At 37.1% G+C, this 20,417-nt stretch overlaps 1 protein-coding gene across 1 annotated transcript in view; it reads left to right on the top strand.

The window, feature by feature from the left end:
- The window catches only part of OCA2 (oculocutaneous albinism II), a 198,692-nt gene extending 178,660 nt beyond the window's left edge, over positions 1-20,032 (top strand). The window contains exon 24 of the mRNA XM_014960217.1: positions 19,450-20,032. Within this exon, the coding sequence (XP_014815703.1) occupies positions 19,450-19,537 (88 nt within the window). The 3' untranslated portion in view covers positions 19,538-20,032. The remainder of the gene's footprint in view (positions 1-19,449) is intronic.
- Positions 20,033-20,417: the final 385 nt, after the last annotated feature.

The following is a 20,417-nucleotide window of genomic DNA, read 5'->3' as shown; positions in this document are numbered from 1 at the left end:
GGGAGTAGTCCATTAAAGTAAAAAAGATAGATGGTTTAAATACTTTGCTAGACTGGGGCCAAAAATATAAATTGGGGAACACATGGTATTTTAAAAATGGTTTTCTCTACATGGTGTTCTAGCCACATCAGTGAAATATTTCATTTGGTGGGGGGATGTGCATAAAAAATTTCTAAGGATTCCTTCAGTAATATTTTAGCTTTGTGGCCTCCTGAAATAGCCTCCCAAAAGAACAAGGAAATAGTCAATAAAAAGGAGGAATTTTTTTCCTTATGTAGTAATTATGTAGTAGTTTCTTTCCATATAATTGTTGCAGTTGCTAGTGCTGACTCATAATAAAGTAAATATTGAACTTGCAATTTAACATGTATAATTTATGATCTTTGTTTGTCCAGCCAGTTGTTTTTTTTTTTTTAAAAAAGTCCTTAAAATTTGTTTCATCTGGAAGGTTTCTATATACTAGTGTCCAGAAACTATGTTTTGCTATTTAGGTGCAGTGCTATTTTGGGTTACAAAAATGATAATCTCAAATGAAAACATCTGGTCTTTCTAGAAGCTCTGAAAATAACCTCTGTTTACTTGACCAGCTTTGAAGGAGAATGTATCCTTAGAGAATCTAATGGAAACATTAATACATCAACTTTTTTATTATTTCAATTTGGCATCTCATCTCTTAAAACATTTTATCTAATTAAAAGTAAAGTCTGTTGGACATATTTGTAGTTAATTAACTAGAATTGAAACAGGACTATCTTTATAGCGAGCAATTAATACATATTTCAAAAATATTTTTAGTACTTTAGATCAGTAATTATATAAAAAAAAAATATTCATTTTTATTTTCCATGAACATTTGATGCAGGACATGTAAAACCAAAGCGGACAGCTGATTTTTCTAACTATGCTACCATATGTATGCTTACTTGAATTGGCCTAGAGTCTACTACTTTTTATGAGGATATATTAATTTAGCACTCCAGGGAAAATTTGCCAGAAAATCTTTAGTCCTTGTGCAATTCAAGTGCCACGGATGTGTATCACAGAAGATCGTGAAGTATGTAGTTCACAACAGACACAAAAAAAATCCCTGATATGCAGAGTTACAAAATAAAGATATCCTCGCTTTAAAAGGACCCCAAATATCCAAGTTTAAAAGGATTAAAAGTGTTGTTTGTTACTCTTCAGATGAATGATGAATGGGATTGCTTTGCAAGTAAGTCTTAAATAATAGTGGGGGCACCTGGGTGTAGTGACAGTGAGAGAGAATACGCTGGTCTGGCTTATCTTTTAATTTCACTGCCATAAAAGGTGGCTTTTTACAAAGCGATAACCTGTGTTTTATGCATCTTTATCCAAATTCATAGTGGAAGGAGGGCATTATTTCTATAGTAGAAAAATAGCAACAATAGTTGACATAAATACCTCTGAGTTTAACTTTATCAGTCTATTTTAAGAATTTGAAAAGAAAAGAAAATCACTTTCTCCTTAGGACTTTTTTTTGGCTATCTCTAATAAGTTCCTTATCTTACCAAATAGAGGTATCAGAGTAGGACGAGAGGGACACCTCTGCAGTTTCCATTTGCTGTATTGGCTGGATGTCCACTGACTGCAGTGAGAACTCAGTCAACTCCCATGCGGATGTCTATACAGTAGGAGCTGTGTATGGCTGAATGGATCAATCTGGAGCTGAGTCCTACAGTCCAGGACATGTCAGGTGACTTCAGTGTAATGCAGATGTTTCTGACCTTGATCAGGTGTAGGAGTGCAGTCACAATTACACGGCTAATTAAGTGGAATGCACTGAGCTCCATGATGCTGGTACTAGACCGCTGCTGGTACCTCTGCTCACAGATGTAATGCTAGCTCAGCCCTGTCCACACTGCCTGCAATGCGCTATGATCTTTGGTCTAACTGTGGTGACATACACTCCAAGAAAACTATCTTGCTGTAAAAAAAAAAAATTAAAAAAATCTGCCTTCAATGGCAGTTGTGGCCGAATGTGGAAAACCAGCAAGCCTGTGGTTTCTTGACAAAGGAATGATTTAATTCATTTTAGATTAAGGCATGTGCATCGACTGGTCCCAAACACTGGAAAACCCAAACTAGTAGCATGGCCACACACTGCAAGTGCCTTCCGAGACAATGGAACAAATCCTCAGACTGGCAGGATACCTGCTTTTTCAGGAGCCTTTGGTGTGGGAGATGTCTGAATTTAGTATTTTAAGGCAACTCTTGCCACTGTCCAGTAAGCCTCAGGCTCTAAGTATGCTGATGAATGATGGGCAGTAGGGCCCGTGAGCTGGGCTGGCCGAAGCACAGAGGAGATGGAACCTGTACTCCAGATGAGGGAGCTCTGTTTCATTCATTGTGTTGAGGTCTGTGTCACACACCATAGCTCATAACATTGTTTCTGAGATAGATGGAAATACCAGAGGCTGAACTGGTTTTGTCTTGTTGTTGTTATTGCCGAGGCTTATCCTGCCTTATTTTTAAAAGCAAAAGAGTGAGGGCTGTGATTGCTGAAAGAATACAGTGGTGGTCTAATATGTCTCAATTGAAGTTAATGGACATTCTTCAGTGGGTTTGGAGAAGGGCAGAACTAGGACAGACCATGCCCTTTTGAAAACCTTAGTTGTTGCTCATGCTTCTTTTAAGGGTCAGGCATTTATGGAGCAAATATGAGTCCTGCTAATGATAGTGTTGAACGAGAAAAAATATTTTCCTTGTAGTTTAATGGTATTTCCAGAATCTCTTGTAAATTTGTTTTATCTCTTCCTCTGAAAGAACACATATTTTCTTAATGCAAATATTTAGACTGTGTGCTGTCACTATAGTCACTGTTGGATTATATACAGAGTTTATGAGATGGTTCAGTAATGAGGCATAAGCAAGGAGGTGATACAAGAAATCTAATGCAAGAAATTGTCTCCTGCCAGATGGAGCTGTACCTTGCTGATATGTGATTACAAGGCTGCTTATAAAAGAGCAAATGACTCTTGGGTTATTTGTCTAGCTTTGGGAGTAAAATGACCTGCTGAATCTAGCAATATCTGCATCTGTTGGTTGCTCATACCACCTTTTTTTTTTTTTTTTTCTTTCTGTGTTTGTTTAATTTAAATTTAATTTATGGAAACATATATTACCAAATAAGATGCAGGTACATAAATTAATGTAACAGAAATTCACTTCCTCAGACTGTAGGACTTATCTATCAGTTCCTGAGGCTAGCATAATGTATGGTAACTAAGTTGCTCTTGATTGCCAGCATTGTAGAGATCCCTACCTTGGAGACATTATGGGAGTAATATGACAAATGGTGATGTGGGCTGACACCAGGATGCAGGTGGAAACATTGCACTGTGAGTAAGCAGATAACTAATGAGCTGCTAATCTATGAAAGTTTACAAAGCTTCTGCTTTCTTCAAAAGAGAACTAGTGGAGGGATGCAGAGTCCTGCAATGATCAAACTTTTGGAGCTGGAGAATAATCCTTGGTATTTCTTGAGGCCAAAGAAAAAGACATTGAGAAACTGAGGTGACAGACCCCTAAGTTAACATTTTAGTTATGTGAATAGGTAGGAAAGAGCAATTACACAGTACTAATTTGCAAGAGTTTTAGATGTAGATTGGATGTGAGGCTCTTAACAGAGATGTGAATTCAAACTGACTAAAGTGATGTGTGAAGGTAATAAGCAAAATTTTACTGTGATGAAGAAAGGAAATCGAATGATTTGTGGGAGGGAAGTGGGGGAAGAGACCTTTGCTGGATGGCATGGAAATAAACTTGATAGCTAGACATCGGTAAAGACCTGACAGAGGAGCGTACTGAACTTTGATTTGAAGATAGTGAGGTTAGCTTAACAGAGAAGGAGACCAGTGAATTGTCAACACAGGGAACATTGCTGGATTGTATGTAGTCTGTGGTGAAATTACACGTAGATGGGAGGTAGGAGAAGAGGATCAAGGACAGCATCTCTTAGGCAAGAGGACACAGTGACACACATATGAAGAATGGTCAGAGGAGAGCTGGAAGATGAAGCAGCCTCCAAAGTCAAGAATAGTACAGGTGGATGTGTCAAAATCAGTAACTTTGCTGGAAGATGAGGAAAAAACATTGCTTCCAGTTTGACTTAAGAGATCAGTGGAGGGTGACTTTGTTGGCAATAAAATGAAATGCTCTGGTATTGTAAAGTATTTTCAAAGTTTCTGTCACTGACTGAAGATAAAAAAAAGAAATAAGTTGAAGGCCAAGCTGAGGCCTGAAGTTAAATCTGCACTTGACTGTAGTAGTTTACATTAAAGCTTAGTGGAGGAAAATCCTATTTTTTGATACATAGATATACACTAATGTGCAGGAGAACTACATGACCTGCATTAGAGGGTAGAGCTGACCCCACCAGATGCTGTAAATATTGTAAAAGATTTATGCTCTTTACAGGGAGAAATAGGCAACAGGTAATGTATGACTTTCTTGTTGCCCCTGCAGGGCTTTTTGTCCTATAGGTCAACTGATTTCCTTTCTCTGCTATAAATACATGTACATACATACCAAGGAAAAGAAGCTTTATGTCTGGTGCACTGACATTCAAAAAGCCATTGGTTAAATCTGTAATTGCTTCATACGTTTACAGGGACTTGGATGTTTTGTAATTGTACTAGTCAGAATGCAGAATAAACCACTTAAATGGTTACTAAGATTACCCCATGTTTTGAATATTATACAGAAAATCTAGTGAGTATATTCTTCTGACACAAAGTATATTTAGTCAGTGTATATTCTGATGTGCTAGCAATTAGAATGTCAATGCATAGAAGAACGTGAAATACTAAATATGCGCTGTAGCTTACAATTAAATAAATTACTTCAGTGACGCTTCTGCAAGTTATTTATTTCCATTGTAGCTACCAGAACATGGTATATTTGGTGCTAACTAATGAAGTAGTTACATTTAGAAAAAACCCTCAAATACATTTTTCATGTTTAATAATTTCAGTGAAGACATACAAGCAGTTCACTCGTTCTTGTATTTTAGCAGATATTATTCTTCATCATAAGAATAATTTGACTTTTCAGTTATGAGGCACACTGCTGGAATATTAATTTTTGGCTTTGCGAGATTTCTGAACGTTATTCAGAATATATAACTATTCAGAATACAAACTACATGCAGAATTATTATCACTTTGAGCAATAATGATAAGTTATTCCCTACTTCAGCAATGTTTTCATTTTCGGTAGGTATACATTTGAGTGGCAAACTGATTAAAATGCTCCTCTTATTTGAACTTTGTTACAGATAATTGTCATATAGCTATTTTAAAATATTTTGGTGAATGGAACTTCACCTCTTTATTTTTTATTAAGTTCTGAGATACATACTGTGGCACTGCTAACTGCAGCACTCTAGTTAAGATTGCCTTGAAATTTACAATTGAATTGTGATAATAATTTTTCTTTTTTACAACTTAAGAATTTTAGTTTTCATATTTAACTTAACAATTCCTTAGGGATTACATGAAAATTCAAATCAAAATGTATGCTAATGCATGCTGACTTTTAACTTTGCATTTCTTTCTCTTCCCCGTTACCTTCCCACGCCTATAAGCACTCTGGTAATAAGATGGAGACTGGAACTATATAATGTAAGCACATGCAAAGCTAGATCCCTTTCTCTAATCATTCTTGAATTATATCAAGGTAAGCTTTTGGCATATCTCAAGATCAGTTAGTGGCTTGTAACGAGTACATTTCAGAAAAAAGAATGCTTTTGAAAAGCTTTTTGTTCCTCTCTCTCCATCAAAGCCTAACTTTTCATCTGGTTTCCTGTGCAATCATACTACTGTGAATGTGTCTCTGTGTTTCCCACCTAATAACTTCAGAATGTGCTTATCAACTTCAAACACTTTTGACAGTGGAGAGGATGTTAGGGAAAGCAGGCTTGATTTCTCAAATATAATTAAAATCCCTGAAATTTCATCAAAGTCAGTTGTTGGGAAGAGGAAAAGAAACCCTATTAGTATTCCCACCGAGGGAGAGTGCAGTCTGAGCCCACACCTCTTCACACACTGAAAAAATCCATGCAGGCGAGTGTCATTATAAGTTATGGAAGAAAGCTTCAGCTGGAGCTTTCTACTTAGACAGAAAGTCAATCAAACTTAAGACACAAATTGGTAGGAAATAAGGCTTCATTATTTTCCAATGTTCATAGAACTTTTTGTCGGTAAAATAAAGATTCACCTCACCTCACTATTCCATTCTATGGTGTTGATATCTTTATTTCCACGCTTCAGCTCTCATTGTAGTCATTGGAGAGAAATAACTTTTAGAAGGTGATTAATTTAATTCTAACACAAAAACCTGATGAAAGTCAAACAAATTCTGTCCTAAAAAAAGCCAGTAACAGTGTAGACTTGTGCAGGTTTGTCCCACAGCGTATATTTTCTCACATATATATGAATTGCCTTTGTAAGGATAGCTGCGATGAAGCAGACAGGAGAGGATGTGGAGTAGTCTTTACTAGAGAGAGCTTTACTAGAGAGAGCACCAAAAGGCAAAACAAAAATAACTGGAAATGACAGGCAACAAAGCAGAGGTGGAAGTTAGCTTTAGGGAGATGCAGGGAAGAATGATTAACATGGAGGGATTGTGGCCAAGGGCTTTTCTATAAAGAAACTGATGCCATTGCAATGATGATTTGGCTAGAGTGTTTTATTCATCTGCTTATTGTTATTTAGAGTTAAAAATACATTGATCATTTGTGCCTTTGGACTGTAACGAAACAAGTAGCTGGTCAGTCACCCTACTACTCTCTGACACGAGAGCACAGTGATGTGAGTCCAGCTGTGATTCATGATTTTGGGACTGGACTGAAAATCTCCTTTCTTACTTCATTCTGGATGACATTCCCTATGTGAAGTGCCAAATTTCTAGATCCTCCTGAGGGTCCTGGCTAGTTATTGCCACCGCTGGCCTTTCTGACTCCTGAAAGATCAAGTATTTTATGGGAAGGTGTGAGGTAAAAGACAGAGAGTATGAGCTGTATGCCCAGGAACAATGGTGTTTAAACTTGAAAACATTTGGGTGGAAGATAGACCTGTTCTGACAAACTGTGTTTCTTAAGCTGAGGATAAACAAGTTGGTGGGAGAAGGGAGCAAGGGGAGTTTGAGAAGGGAACAAGTTCAGCCAAATAGAGAGGATTGTAAGCAGCCAAGTAGTCAAGTTCAGACAAGTACAGAAGAACCAGTGAAGTGCTTGCTCTTTTCCATGCTTTTTGTAATTTGACTTGGAGAGATAAAAAGACAGACTACCTTAAATCAGTTTCTGTTTTTCATCCACCTGGGAGTTGATATAAAATTCATATACAGTTGTTTGTTGTGAGCAAGACATATTTGAATTCTCATGTGTGTAGTGTCATATGTGCCAGTATAAATAGTTTTTTTTAATCCAAAAAAATCCTACTTTTTGCAACTTCATATAGTTATTACATCAAGTGCCAAATTTCCAGTTAATTACAACATGCTCAACTTGATTAGACAGTCACTATAGTTGCTGAACAAGAGTCTTATTCAAAGACTATTGAAATTAGAAAGTGATTTTCTAATTGAATATGGTACTTTAGTAATTACCAGAATTAGTCAGAAAGTGCTGGATTGAGAGTATTTGCTAGGAGAAATTCTGTATCTCTAAACATTATTTTGAAAACAATTTGCAAGAGATCCAAACATAAAGGTAACTTAAATGGCAGGAAGAGACATGAAGTCTGGGAAGCTCAGAGAACACTATTCAGTATGAAGCTTATACACATTTGCTGTGTGAACACTGACTAATAAGTCTTCTTAAGACAGTATACTAATTCTCCTCAGCTTAAGTTTGCTTTATTCCGTGCTTCATGTTTGCTTGCCAGAGCATCATACAGACATTTGGAATTACATAAGCGTCATAGTTTTCCATGGCATTTCATTTTATCAAATAATTTGATATTTTTAATAGAACTAGCAAGGTGATTTTCCCTCTATTACTAAATAATTCGTCAAACCCTGTTCTGGCGTCCCCCAACATGATCAGAAGAGAGGAGGATTTTGTGTTTACATTATTTTCATTACAATGCATTTGAAATTAGAACTGCTCAAATGAAGTTTGATGGCTTAGTTTTCCAAACAGTAAATAGGTTTTTCCTTTCCCTTTCCCTTTTTTCAGACATTATTTATCACACAAAAGATGTGGCAGTATTTGCTATATTCTTTGGTTTTTTTATTGCTTGAATTTAGCAGTGATTTTTTGATGACTTTTAGAAATTATAATCTCCCTAATTTTATTTACACACTATAATTAATGAAAAATTACATTAATTTAAAAAGCACGAATAAACCACTTGAGTAATAACATCCTGGTCAACACTACAATTTGTTCAGTTTCAGTGAGGATTACTTAAATAAAGATACTCTAAAGTTTTGAACATATATCGAGCGGGTTGATAGCCCAAAATGGTAATGGTTATGTAATGACATTAGTTTTAAACTGATAGTGACTAAGAGCTGCTTTTTTGGGAGAAGGTTAAAAATGTATTCCTGAAAAATAGATAAGGTTTTGCAGGTTTTTGGTTGTTGGTTTGGGGTTTGTTGTTTTTTTTTTAGTTAGGGAACAATTCTATTTTTTCTTGCATTGAAAATATTTAATAAAGAAAAGGGAAGAATTCATCTTAGAAAAGTTTGAAAATGAATTCTGTTTTGATTTGGTGTTTATTTTTTTGCCTTTGTAGTACTCTGTAATATATATTACTACATATTGTTGAATAATTTTATAATTACTTGTGTTTTTTTTTCCTACAGCATTTGTTTGCTATTAAGTTTTTTTTTTTTACTACTTGCTGATAAAAAGGCTGATCAAAAATTGCTAGAGGCTCAAAGGGTAAAAAAGTCTGGAATGATCTATTTGTATGGTATTTATTTATAGCCCAATGCTTTGTATATGGGAGCTTTAAGATGCTGAGGAAATGATGTACTTGGAATAGGATTCACTTCATTTAACCTTAGTTTGCTAATGTGCTTAAAGTTAGACTTGTGGTTAACAGAAGTTTTCCTTGTAGTGAGCACATAAAAGCTCAGATCTATGGCTTCTCTGTGCTAGAAAGACCTGCACAGTGCAGTGCACCATGATGGCAGAGAGGGCTTGGGAGTTTCCAGCAGTCCCCTTATTTGCCTTTAGTTGGCATTTCATGGTGGGCTGGAGAAGCCTCCAGGTCCATCCATCTGGAATGAAAGTCTCCACTCTGCTCTTGTCTTAGACTGGGTGACCTAAAGCATAGGGTTTGTGGTGGAAAGTTTACTGGCCTTACAACAGCAACATTTTATCAGGAGGCTTCTGCTGAGTTCATAATGAAAAATAATCATTAGTGCACAGGAAACATCCTTCTACTTTTTAATTCAAAACATGATTACTTTGTTCCTTTGTTCTGCAAAACTGCTGTACATGGGTCCTCTGTCACCACATTGGGAGTATCAAGGCGGGGACAAAGAGGAAAGGGGAATGGGGTGGAACATATTCTTTCTTATGTAGCATCTGGCTTTTTTGCAAAGTCCAGGGCTTTTAGAATAGTTGAGAGTGCTCTGCTGAAATTATTAAAGAATTGACTGATTAATCTCTACTGTAAAATGTAATTTTCCTTTTATCTTGTGCTTTAATCAAAATAAAAGAACACTTTGGGGAAAAAAAGAAACTAAGAAAAATGGTCCAAGATACCTTTTGTGAGGGTTGGGATTAAGGACATTTATGGAAATAACTTTCAAGCAACTTCCATTCCTGAAAACCTCACTGAGAAAAAGCAAGATAATACAGAAGAAGTAAAGGTTATTTAATTTGAAGCATTTTGAAACTAAAATAAATCACAGTTAATTTCTGCCATATCCATTATCTTCCATTTGTTTAGACCATGTAGAAAAACACTGTAGTCTAAAAAAATTTTTTAGTTGCAGTTTGTTTCAAAAATAGACAAAACACAGTATTTTATGAGAAATTTCTATATGAGAGAGGTTTGAGCTATAAAAATGTATTTTAACAATAATACGGATAAGCCTCAAATTTACTTTTTGCAAAGCAAAAAGTACATACTCGTCAAAAGTGAACTTACAATATGTTCAATATTTTATAAAATACAGAAAAGCAAACTCTAAACATTGCAAAAACAATTTCAGCAGTCCTGATGCATTCATTTTTTCACTGTAAATCTCACTAGTTTTGTATAAATCTATCTGATTAACAGAATATTTGTATCAGAACCATCCAAACAATTCATGAGAACATTTCGCATCCTGAAATAGTGAGGTTTATACTCACAGTCAGTACATGAGTATCTTTAAGTACAGTCAGAGAAGACATACTTCATTGATTTTCTCTTCTAATTGTCCATGATGATTTTAATCTTAGACTCAGAACTACACCTCATTACACAGATGTGTGGGAGAGGAATAAGTATGGCTTTCCTAAGGACCTGAATAAATTTCATATATTTCTATTTCCTAGATTTTAGAATGACTTGAAGCCTTTATAACAAAACCAGAAGGAACAAATTCAGGACTAAACTTATTTTGGGGTCTGACTGAAAGGTGTGGAGCACAAACATATTGCTAATATACAACAATAGATCCAAGGTTCACATGAAGTTTTGATAAACTCAAAAAATCACTAGCAGTTCATCTTGAATCTTTATGCTACACTTTATCATGGCGTGTCCTACTTCAGTAGGCAAGAAGGGAACTTGCCTCTCTTCTAAATAGAACACATTCCTCTAATAATGAATGGAAACTCTATTCTGCCTCTAGGATTTTCTTATTAAAGCACAAAATAATGGATTGTTAAGGGACTATTTGGGGACTCAAATAGTCTTGGCAATAAAAAAATGTAATTTTGTTATTAGTGGACCAGAAACTCATGTGAATTGAAACTATTTAAACTAAATTTACCAGTAGAATTTGCTAGATGGTGTGCAAATTTAAGTTTGCAGAATTTATCTCAGCTCTGGTAAATGTAGAGCACATTGGCACTAACAATAAACATTGTGTTTGTAATGCTTTGGTCTGTCTGGAGCACAACTGTTAGAAATAAAATCAAGTATCTTACATTGCAAAACTGAGAAAAATCATCTGACTAAAGACAGAGTAAAAATTCAGTTGCGGCATATCCCTTTTTTCCAACATACAACATATAACATCACTTGTTTTCAAATAGTCACAGCAACGCTGCCTGGCAAAGAATTGCTTTGATGATAAACTTCTATAGTTTTGACAGCTCACTTTGGAGCTTTAACATTGTATACTGTATGTTTCTTGGGATTATCAGTTGATGGAAAATTGAGATAGTATATCCTTTTAAATGGACTATACAGAGAAGAGTTTCCTCTGCTCTCTGTTTTCCTGGCCCTCACCTTGGCTGAAGGTTGGCTGGTGCAAGCCTTATCAGGAAAAGGATGTGCCCAACATGTTCAAACATGGTTGATTGGCTCTAGATATCACTAGTCAGGTAGAAAGCAAGAGATGTTAACTTGGGGCAATCTTGTGAGTTGCTTTGGGTAATTGCATCATTTATGTAAAGAGTAACTACATTTCTACTTGACTTATTTGTTGGAGACTCTGACAGGTGTTTCATGTGGCAGGGCAGATAGATGAAAGAAAGCCAAAACTTCTATGGGTGAAACAAAGACGGGTACATGGGAGAATTATATCGTCTCATCATGATATTGGCTCTCCTGCCTTTGGATACCTTCCAAAAGAGACTACGGATGAGATATCTGAGGTCACTTAATTTGACTCCCAATCCAGCAAAACACTTTTTTGTTTTCTAAGTTAGGATGCAGTTGTTCCCATGCTTAAAAAAGTGATTTGAGTTTAAGACATTTTTCAGGCCATTGGCTTGTGCATGTGTCTCTCCATAATGAATTTCCTACCGAAGCCCAATCTATACAGCCAGGTTATCTGGATTTGGGTGTGCTATATAAGTTTAGTAAAAGGCATCCCAACATGTGATGACACAAAACTAGGAGAGGTGGCTTACACCCCAGAAGGTTGTGCCGCCATACAGTGAGACCTGGACAGGCTGGAGAGTTGGGCAGAGAGAAACCTAACGAAATTTAACGAGGGCAAGTGTAGTGTGCTGCACCTGGGGAGAAATAACCCCATGCACCAGTACAGCTTGGGGGCTGACCTGCTAAAAAACAGCTCTGAGGAAAAAGACCTGGGAGATCTTGTGGACAACAGGATGACCATGAGCCAGTAATGTGCCCCTGTGGCCAAGAAGGCAAATGGCATCCTGGGGTGCATCAAGAAGAGCGTGGCCAGCAGGTCAAGAGAGGTCATCCTGCCCCTCTACTCTGCCCTAGTGAGGCCCCATCTGGAGTACTGTGTCCAGTTCTGGGCTCCCCAGTTCAAGAAGAAGAGGGAACTGCTGGAGAGGGTACAGCAAAGGGCCACAAAGATGATTAAGGGCCTGGAGCATCTCTCCTATGAGGAGAGGCTAAGGGACTTGGGTCTTTTTAGTCTAGAGAAGACTTAGGGGAGATCAAATAAATGCTTACAAATACTTAAAGGGAGGGTGTCAGGAGGACGGGGGTGGTCTTTTTTCAGTGGTGCCCAGTGACAGGACAAGAGGAAATGGCACAAACTTGAGTATAAGAAGTTCCACCTAAACATGAGGAGGAACTTCTTTACTGTGAGAGTGGTAGAGCACTGGAAGAGGCTGCCCAGAGAGGTGGTGGAATCTCCTTCTCTGGAGACATTCAAAACCCACCTGGACAAGTTCCTGTGCGACGTGCTGTAGGTAGACCTGCTTTGATGGGGGGGTTGGACTAGATGATCTCCAGAGATCCCTTCCAACCCCATATGATTCTCTGATTCTATCTGCAAAGGTCTGAATGTAGCTGCTTTTACATCCAGTGATAGCAATGAGTTTGTAATTCTTGTTCTCATTTAAATGTAGGGTATTTATGTTGGCCACAGGGCCCTTAAGGCTAAAAGTGTAAAGTCACTGTTTTTTCCCCCTTTGTTACCTAGATAACAAGGTTTTGAAAACCTTGTGCACATTGCCAAATCATTAATACGAATTTGCTCATTTAAAGAGATTTTAGAATCACAAGAATAGTGGGAAAAATAACTTCCACAAAATTATCAGTGTTATTTTGCTCTTCCCCAGTAAAATGTCACTGCTAGTTCTGTGTTTTCAGGTTTGTTTCTGCACTTGAGCTCTGTTCTTTCCTGGCTGTCTGCAGGATTTCACCATTTTCTATTGGAGCTGTATGTTTAGTCTTAAAAAAATGGTTATATGCTATTGTCATCTAATAACTTGTGTCTTGCTGTTTTTTTAAATAATCAATTATGGTATTTTTAAACTAAAATTGGTGTTTTTCAATTTTTTCATGGTTTTTCATGCAGGTAGCATGAAACATGCTACAAGTAGTTTAACATGTATGAGTAAGTTTTGTATATTTATCAGTCACTTGTTCTGACAGCACTGTATTTAATCTCTGTTGTAACACAGAGACATAGACAGGGCAACAAATTTTCTATCAAGTCCTTTGAATCTGCCAGGTGGAGCTGGCAGACCAACCATTATCTTGCAATGAAGTTTTCACTGTTTTCTTTAGGATTTTGGAGAGCCAAAGAAAGGCCTCTTGCTTGTTCTGCAAACAAAGATTTTGAAGTTACAGCAAAACACCTTTAGAAGGACATTCTAGATGTGGGTGGGAGACAAAATCTAACACCTTCACATTTCCTCACTCAGGATCTGATTTTCCCTATCTCAGCTTCTCTCCTGGCAGTGACTCTATGGGAAATCTTGGCATAGACTCAAAACAGATAGAATATCATGAGAAATGATTATAATTTTAGCAATCAGAAGAAAATAGGATTATAGGTCTTGTTCTGTGATTTAAATTACACAGTAACTCCTGTGTATGGTAACTAGGAGGTAACCACACTGTAATTTTTATGTAATTCCAGACTATATGAAATTCACAGCGATTTAATGTTGAATTAATGACCACTTGCAGTTTTAGCCACCTGTTTTTCTAGGCTACAACAGGTGTCTGGATTTGAACGGGTCATGGGCATGTGATAAACATTTTGAATCTGTTTTCTTTAAGCTGTTAGTAAAGTCCATACTTTCCTTTCAGATAAACTGAATTGGTATGCCAAAGACTTGGAATGATGGAAAGGTTGACACAACCAAAATGACAGGAGGCTCATAAGGCAGTCTGCATTGATAGAAAGGGAGAGAAGAAATAGGATGACAGTAAAGTGATGACAGATATAATAAAAACAGAGAAATTCACCAAAAGGAAAATTTCTAGTGGCTTTGCGAGTAAGGCAGATAACAAATTAAAAATCTTTTTTTTCAGTTTCCATTCTTTCCCAAAGTCAAAGCAAAAAAGTAGAGATTTGATGAATAGAGCTAATAAAAATGGATTTTTTTCTCCAAGGAATTCTGAGGTTTTCTTTTTTGAACAATTAGGGTGAAAAGTCAAAATAAACTTTTGAGAAAGTCTCTCCATAGCAGAAATTGGCAGCAAATAATCACAATGAAAATGAGATATGTATCTAAGAATGTTAGTACAAATAATTTATAGATTGTTTTGGATAAATCTGAAAAAATATGGAGAACTTCAGAAACTATAATATTCACAAGCAAATCTTACATTTATAACGATAATTTTGTCCTCCCCTTTTTCCTCAGAAAAAGATTTCCCTCTGCTATACTCCTAGCTGAGATAGGGAAAAACTATAAGACTATAACTTATGTAGACCTATATAACTTTTGTTAAGCTGTTGAGTTCTGTTCTTCATCAAGGTAAAATTGTCCTAACTTCCAGTAAAAAAGACATCCTTCTAGAGTGCAGTTCATGACGGTTATGATATATTCTTTTCATTAAAGTACATGAATATTGTGGTTATACCCTTTTGTTGAAAAGAAATATAAATGAGTTACCTTGTAAATCAAATTATGAAACTTCATTAAAAGATGTAGATTTCTTTTCATTCAGAAATAACCTTATGTATCTTTGAAGTATACCCACACGTGAGTCTCTTTTTTGAGGCTGGTTTCACAGGCATTTACATGTTCTTTTAAAATTGAACTTGTGATTATCAAACTTCCAGAGCAAACCATTGCATATGATGAGAGACCATCCACGAATGAGAAGAATTATCTGTTTATCTTTGTTAAATATATTCTGATGATGTGTCAATCTTCAGGTGTGCAGATAATCCTTTCTTATCCTACATTGAATTACAGAGGAACAAGTAGGTGAATGAGAATCACAGAATGGTTGAGGCTGGAAGGGATCACTGGAGGCCCCCTTAAGCAGGGCCACCCACAGCCTGTTGCCAAGGGCTGAGTCCAGACAGCTTTTTAATACCTACAGGAGTAGATATTAAGTCTCCACAATCTCCCTGAGCAACCTGTTGCAGTGCTTGGTCACCCTTGCAGTGAAAAAGTGTTTCCTGATGTTCAGGGGGAACCTCCTGTGTTTCTGTTTGTGCCCATTGCCAGTGGTCCTCTTACTGGGCATCACTGAGAAGGCTGTGGTCTGTCTTCTTTACACCAGGTGTTCAGGCAGGCATTCATACACATTGATGAGTTTCCCCCTGAGCCTTCTCTTCTCCAGATCGAACAGTCCCAGCTCTCTCAAGCTTTCCTCACACAAGAGATGCTCCAATCCCTTAATCTCTTGGGAGATTTCTGCTATTGCTTTTCCACTGAGGAGCCACTGAAGGTTCCCCATTTCTTTGGAGGCATGGTTCTTTCACAGATCTGCTCAAGGGTGCACAGGCTGTGTAAGTTATGAGCTGTCAAGGAAGGCAGTGTCAGTAGGTGTGATTTTTATGGGTGAGAATGTTTCCTATGTCATGTTCCAGCTCAGTCAGAACAGGGCACTGAACCTGGGTCTTGCATATTCCAGGTCCTGTTGGTTGTTGCATCACAAAATACATCTGCAAGGTACTGTAGGAGATCAGTTTGTTCAGAAAAATGCAATTGAGACCCCAAAGGCTTTGCTACTTCTTTTTAGCAAATAATGTTGGTTAAACTTATAACCTAAGAAAAACATAATGTTCACATCTGTGCATACCCATTTAAAATGGGATTTATTCCTAGCATAATCATACACCAAATTCCTTTCCATCTAAGTAAATACAGAGCCAGAAATCTTACAGCAAGGCAGGATCAGAAATAACTGTCATTACTAGTGAAAAGCTTCACTTTCCTTGCTGGTTTTGTGCCCATGTTTGACTTCTAATACATATTCCACACTTATCTTCACAGAGTTTCATCTTGTTTATTTCAAATTCTCATTTTAATTTGTTAAGAACATGCTGAATTCTGTTCTCCACAGAGTCTGGCATCTCTCCAGTGCTGGGGTGGTTTGCAAGCTTTTCACTACTGGATTGTTGAAGTTATTAATAAGTAAAGCTTTGTCCAAGACCTGTCCCCGGGGCTCTCACTTGAAATGCTTTCACTGTCTCACACTGAACTGCTTGTTGTGTATATTTAAGCGGGATGATCTTGTTTAGATCACAGATTTATGTGTAAGCTTCTTGTAAGAAGAGGAGGAGAGAGTGGAGTGAATACTAGATCCTGTCATCTATCCATTCCTTGCATCTGACCCCCTCTCTGCGATGGTGTAAACTCCCTGAGCCAGCTGTAGACAGCTGGAATGAACCTCTTGTGCCATGCAGGGCATGTTATCTGCCTGTCTGCAGTAAGAGAAGGAAGAAAAGGCTGCCCAACACAGAATAAACTGCCTTGTTCCTTTAGTTTGTGTATAAAAATGTCACATCAGATGCTGTTACAAGATTGCTTAATTTATTTATTTTTTTATGTCAAAGATGCTAATGAGAGTTTCTTACTAATCTGAAGTTTTAGAACAAGAAAGGTTTTTATGACTTCTAAACTCTGCTGATCCTTTTTCCTGGGGAGGGGCAACTGAATGACATGCTGCTTTTTGACTCAAGGAGTATGCTGAAAATGACAGTTGCTGAAAGTAATTTTTACAGTATTTAAAATGCATTCTTAGATGTGATACAGCTGAAGAAAATGTAGATACCTAAACATATTATGCTGTGTAGGGCCTGGGACAGGAGCTGTATGTTCCTTTGGATGAGTGCAATGGGTAATGTAATAGCAATAACAGGGCACTGAACCGACTCAGGTAATCGATTAACACTGCAGTAACTAATACTTACGGAGCTTTATCTCCTCTCTCTCTGGAACACAAATTCAACATTGAGTTTGATCCAATTACATTAGCGCTCTGGCCAGTGGGCCTGAAATTCAGGCCTCAAGTTGAGGGGTAATTGTCCATGCAATGAGAATAATGGCTTCATAGTTGTGCCCTATGCAAGCATCGACGCTAAATGAAATGAGGTTCCTCCCCAGACAGGCTGTGTCTGGCTCCAGCTACACACTTGACTGGCACTGTGACAGTGGGGGTATGATTACAATTCCTGCTTGCTTGTATGTGCCCCTGTATAATTCATCCATTTTCTTGCACGGACCTCCTCCAAGCTGGAGCTAGCTTTTCTGCTTGCTTTTCAATGGTTGATTAATCACTGAGTTTTTTGGGATCCTTGCCGCCCCTTGCCAGTCCTCACAAAGGCGTTGTACTGCCATTCACTGCTGAGCTCTTGCATGTTCTCTGGGGAAGTTTGCTAAGTGGCATTAGTACAGATTAAGACCTGCACTGTCCCCGCTCCCCCAAGCACCAGCTCATTCTTTGCTAACTGCAAGGTCAATAAAATTCTGTTTTCTGTCAAACAACAGCCGATTTTCTTATGAGAGATATAGCAATCTCCGATTCACCAGCCTGTCATGGGCCACAGCTGTGGGGAGCATTCATTAGATATACTGAAGGATGTAGAAGGATTTTTTTAGCCATGCTATTTTATTCCTGCAGCCAAAGCTGGTTTTGCTTTTTTTTTTCCTCTCTGGATGCTTTTATCTAAGTGAGATTAGGGAGGGCCTGAGATCAGATTTGCTGAGAGAAGGAAAGAAAGGGTCTGAGAAGCAGTTGACTAGCCATCAAATTAATTATTTTTTTTTTTTGCTTTTTTCTAAAATAATTCCAAGAGATGCTTTAGCTCTGCTGATTTACAGTATTATCAGCTTAATCATAGTTTAGTGACAGAATAATGATTCAGCTCTTTCAAGTAATGAGTCATTCAAAGCAAGGATCTGACCAGTCAGTCTGAAAAAGAAATAACACTTATATGTACATCCACCCAAACTCAGAGAACAGTGTCCTCCTGTCACCTACTAAATGGTCACCTCTTCATTAATGCTCTGGTCAACAATGACAGAGGGGAACGACTCGAAGAACCTTCCTGAGGGCTTCTAGCAAGCAAGGAAAAAAGGCACAACTAATATATCCACATGTAATAAGCAGGTCTTACTTCAAGGAAGAGAATAAATGAAATGCTATACTTCATAGAACATTGCCATGCTTTGATGAGTTTTATGGAAATTCTTGGCTAAATTTGAAAAAAAGAAAGTACATAAGGAGGGCTGTTTGTGGCATGATCATTTCTCTTCTTAGTTGTCCTTGTGATTTTAGTAACAAAACAAATGAGTGTGATCACAGCACTAGTTCTTCACAGTCCCGCAGTAGCATACAATAACGCTTTTAAGTTTCAGAAAACTCCCTTCTTTTCACACATATGGAAGACCTACAAATCTAGCAGAGTACAACTCGGACAACTCCTCAACATCCTTTCCAGTTGTCTGTCTCTGCTGCCTGTGTTTTTAAACCTAAAGAAAGCTATAAAATCTGTGTTGTGTGAAAAGCAAATAGCTGTTTTGATAGAACAGCAGTTTAGAACTTTTACAGCTGCTTGGTGTTTGTTTCCAAAAGTACATTAATATTCAAGTCTATTAAACCTGGCGAGAGGTACAAAAGAGGAATACTAGTTGTATGTGACTACGAGGATTGACGAGGAAACAACGTAATGAGTTTCAGCTATAGATTAAGTTACAAAGTGCCATACCAGGGTTACACAGCTAATCTCAAGTGGTAAACACTGAATGATTTATTCTAATGCTGCATAATTTATAACAATTTTTATTTTACCTGTATAATTGCTTATCGTCTGGGGTAAAATGCCAACAAAACATTGACATGCCAGATTCTGAGACATAGTAAATTGCAAGAGATCCCCCCAAACCAATGAAATTTTGCTAATTTTGACCACTTATCTCTTAAACAGGCTGGAAGTAGAAATGTGAGCTTGACTATTAAACTCCTAGACTACTAGTTTAATAGTCTTATTCTCAGTAAAACCATGCTTTTGGCACTGCTATAAGCATATTTGAGGCTTGAAATATGTAGAATAACTTAAATTTCCTTTTCCTTTGCTTGGAGAACAAAGTATTGTATCCTTATTGATCTTTCCTTTATTTTATTGTTGTTTCAGGTTAGGTTTCCCCATGATGATTGTGTCCTGTACCATCGGGATGTGCTATCTTCTTGTTGCTCATATTGTAGTAGGTTGGAACTCATAGTAATCTATTCTTTCAAGATTCAAAGAAGCTTTCTCTTTCATTTAATTTATATATCAGAACACTAAGAACAAAAGGAAAAAGATGTGTAAAACCCCAGCGCATGGCATCAATCAAAATGATTGTCAGCTGCAGGTTTGGTCATTCTTAACTTTCTGTTTTGTGAACATTTTGCAGAACTAGACAATCAATATTAAAAGATATATATTTAATTATGAATGCAATTATTGTGCAGATGAAAAGGCACCATCACAAGGGAATTTGTTGTGCCTGAAAGTTTGTATTGACACAATCTGAGTATAGTCACAGATGAAAAATTCATTCACAATAACAGATGTTCAGTAATTTCTTTTTAGGGCTTCATTTGTCTTTGCCAGTGTATTTAGCTATTTGTATTAAAGTAACTAATATTCAAGTTGTAATAATAGACAGTTAAGTCTGTACACTATGATGGATGTATCAATATCTACGTTCAAAAATAAACACATCTCCTGAAAATGTGCTATGGAAGGAATTATTTTGGAACTGGGATTACATTCTATGGAGGGTTTTTTTTTCATTTTAAAGCTTCTAATCAATGTTAAGACGCATTTTTCTTAAAATAAATTAATGCCTCTCTTCTTACCAAAGTATGGACATAAAATGTGATAAAGCACCGGACATCTTCCATTTAATTATTAATTCACTTCTGTGATTAAGTAAATCTTTTAATAGATTAATACACTGTATGGAAGAATGAGATCATAGTTTGGCTTTGATTCCCTTCTCTCTGATCATAGTGTGTTACACCACATATATTGTTTTGTATAATTGGCTGCCAGAACAGGTCAAACTTCTCATTATGAATATTAAGTCCTGTGAGGCATTTGGTGTCTCAGTCCCC

This window comes from Calidris pugnax, unplaced genomic scaffold, assembly GCF_001431845.1.
Source record: "Calidris pugnax isolate Ruff unplaced genomic scaffold, ASM143184v1 scaffold188, whole genome shotgun sequence".
Classification (NCBI taxonomy): domain Eukaryota; kingdom Metazoa; phylum Chordata; class Aves; order Charadriiformes; family Scolopacidae; genus Calidris; species Calidris pugnax.
This window is presented reverse-complemented; position numbering and strand designations above follow the sequence as displayed.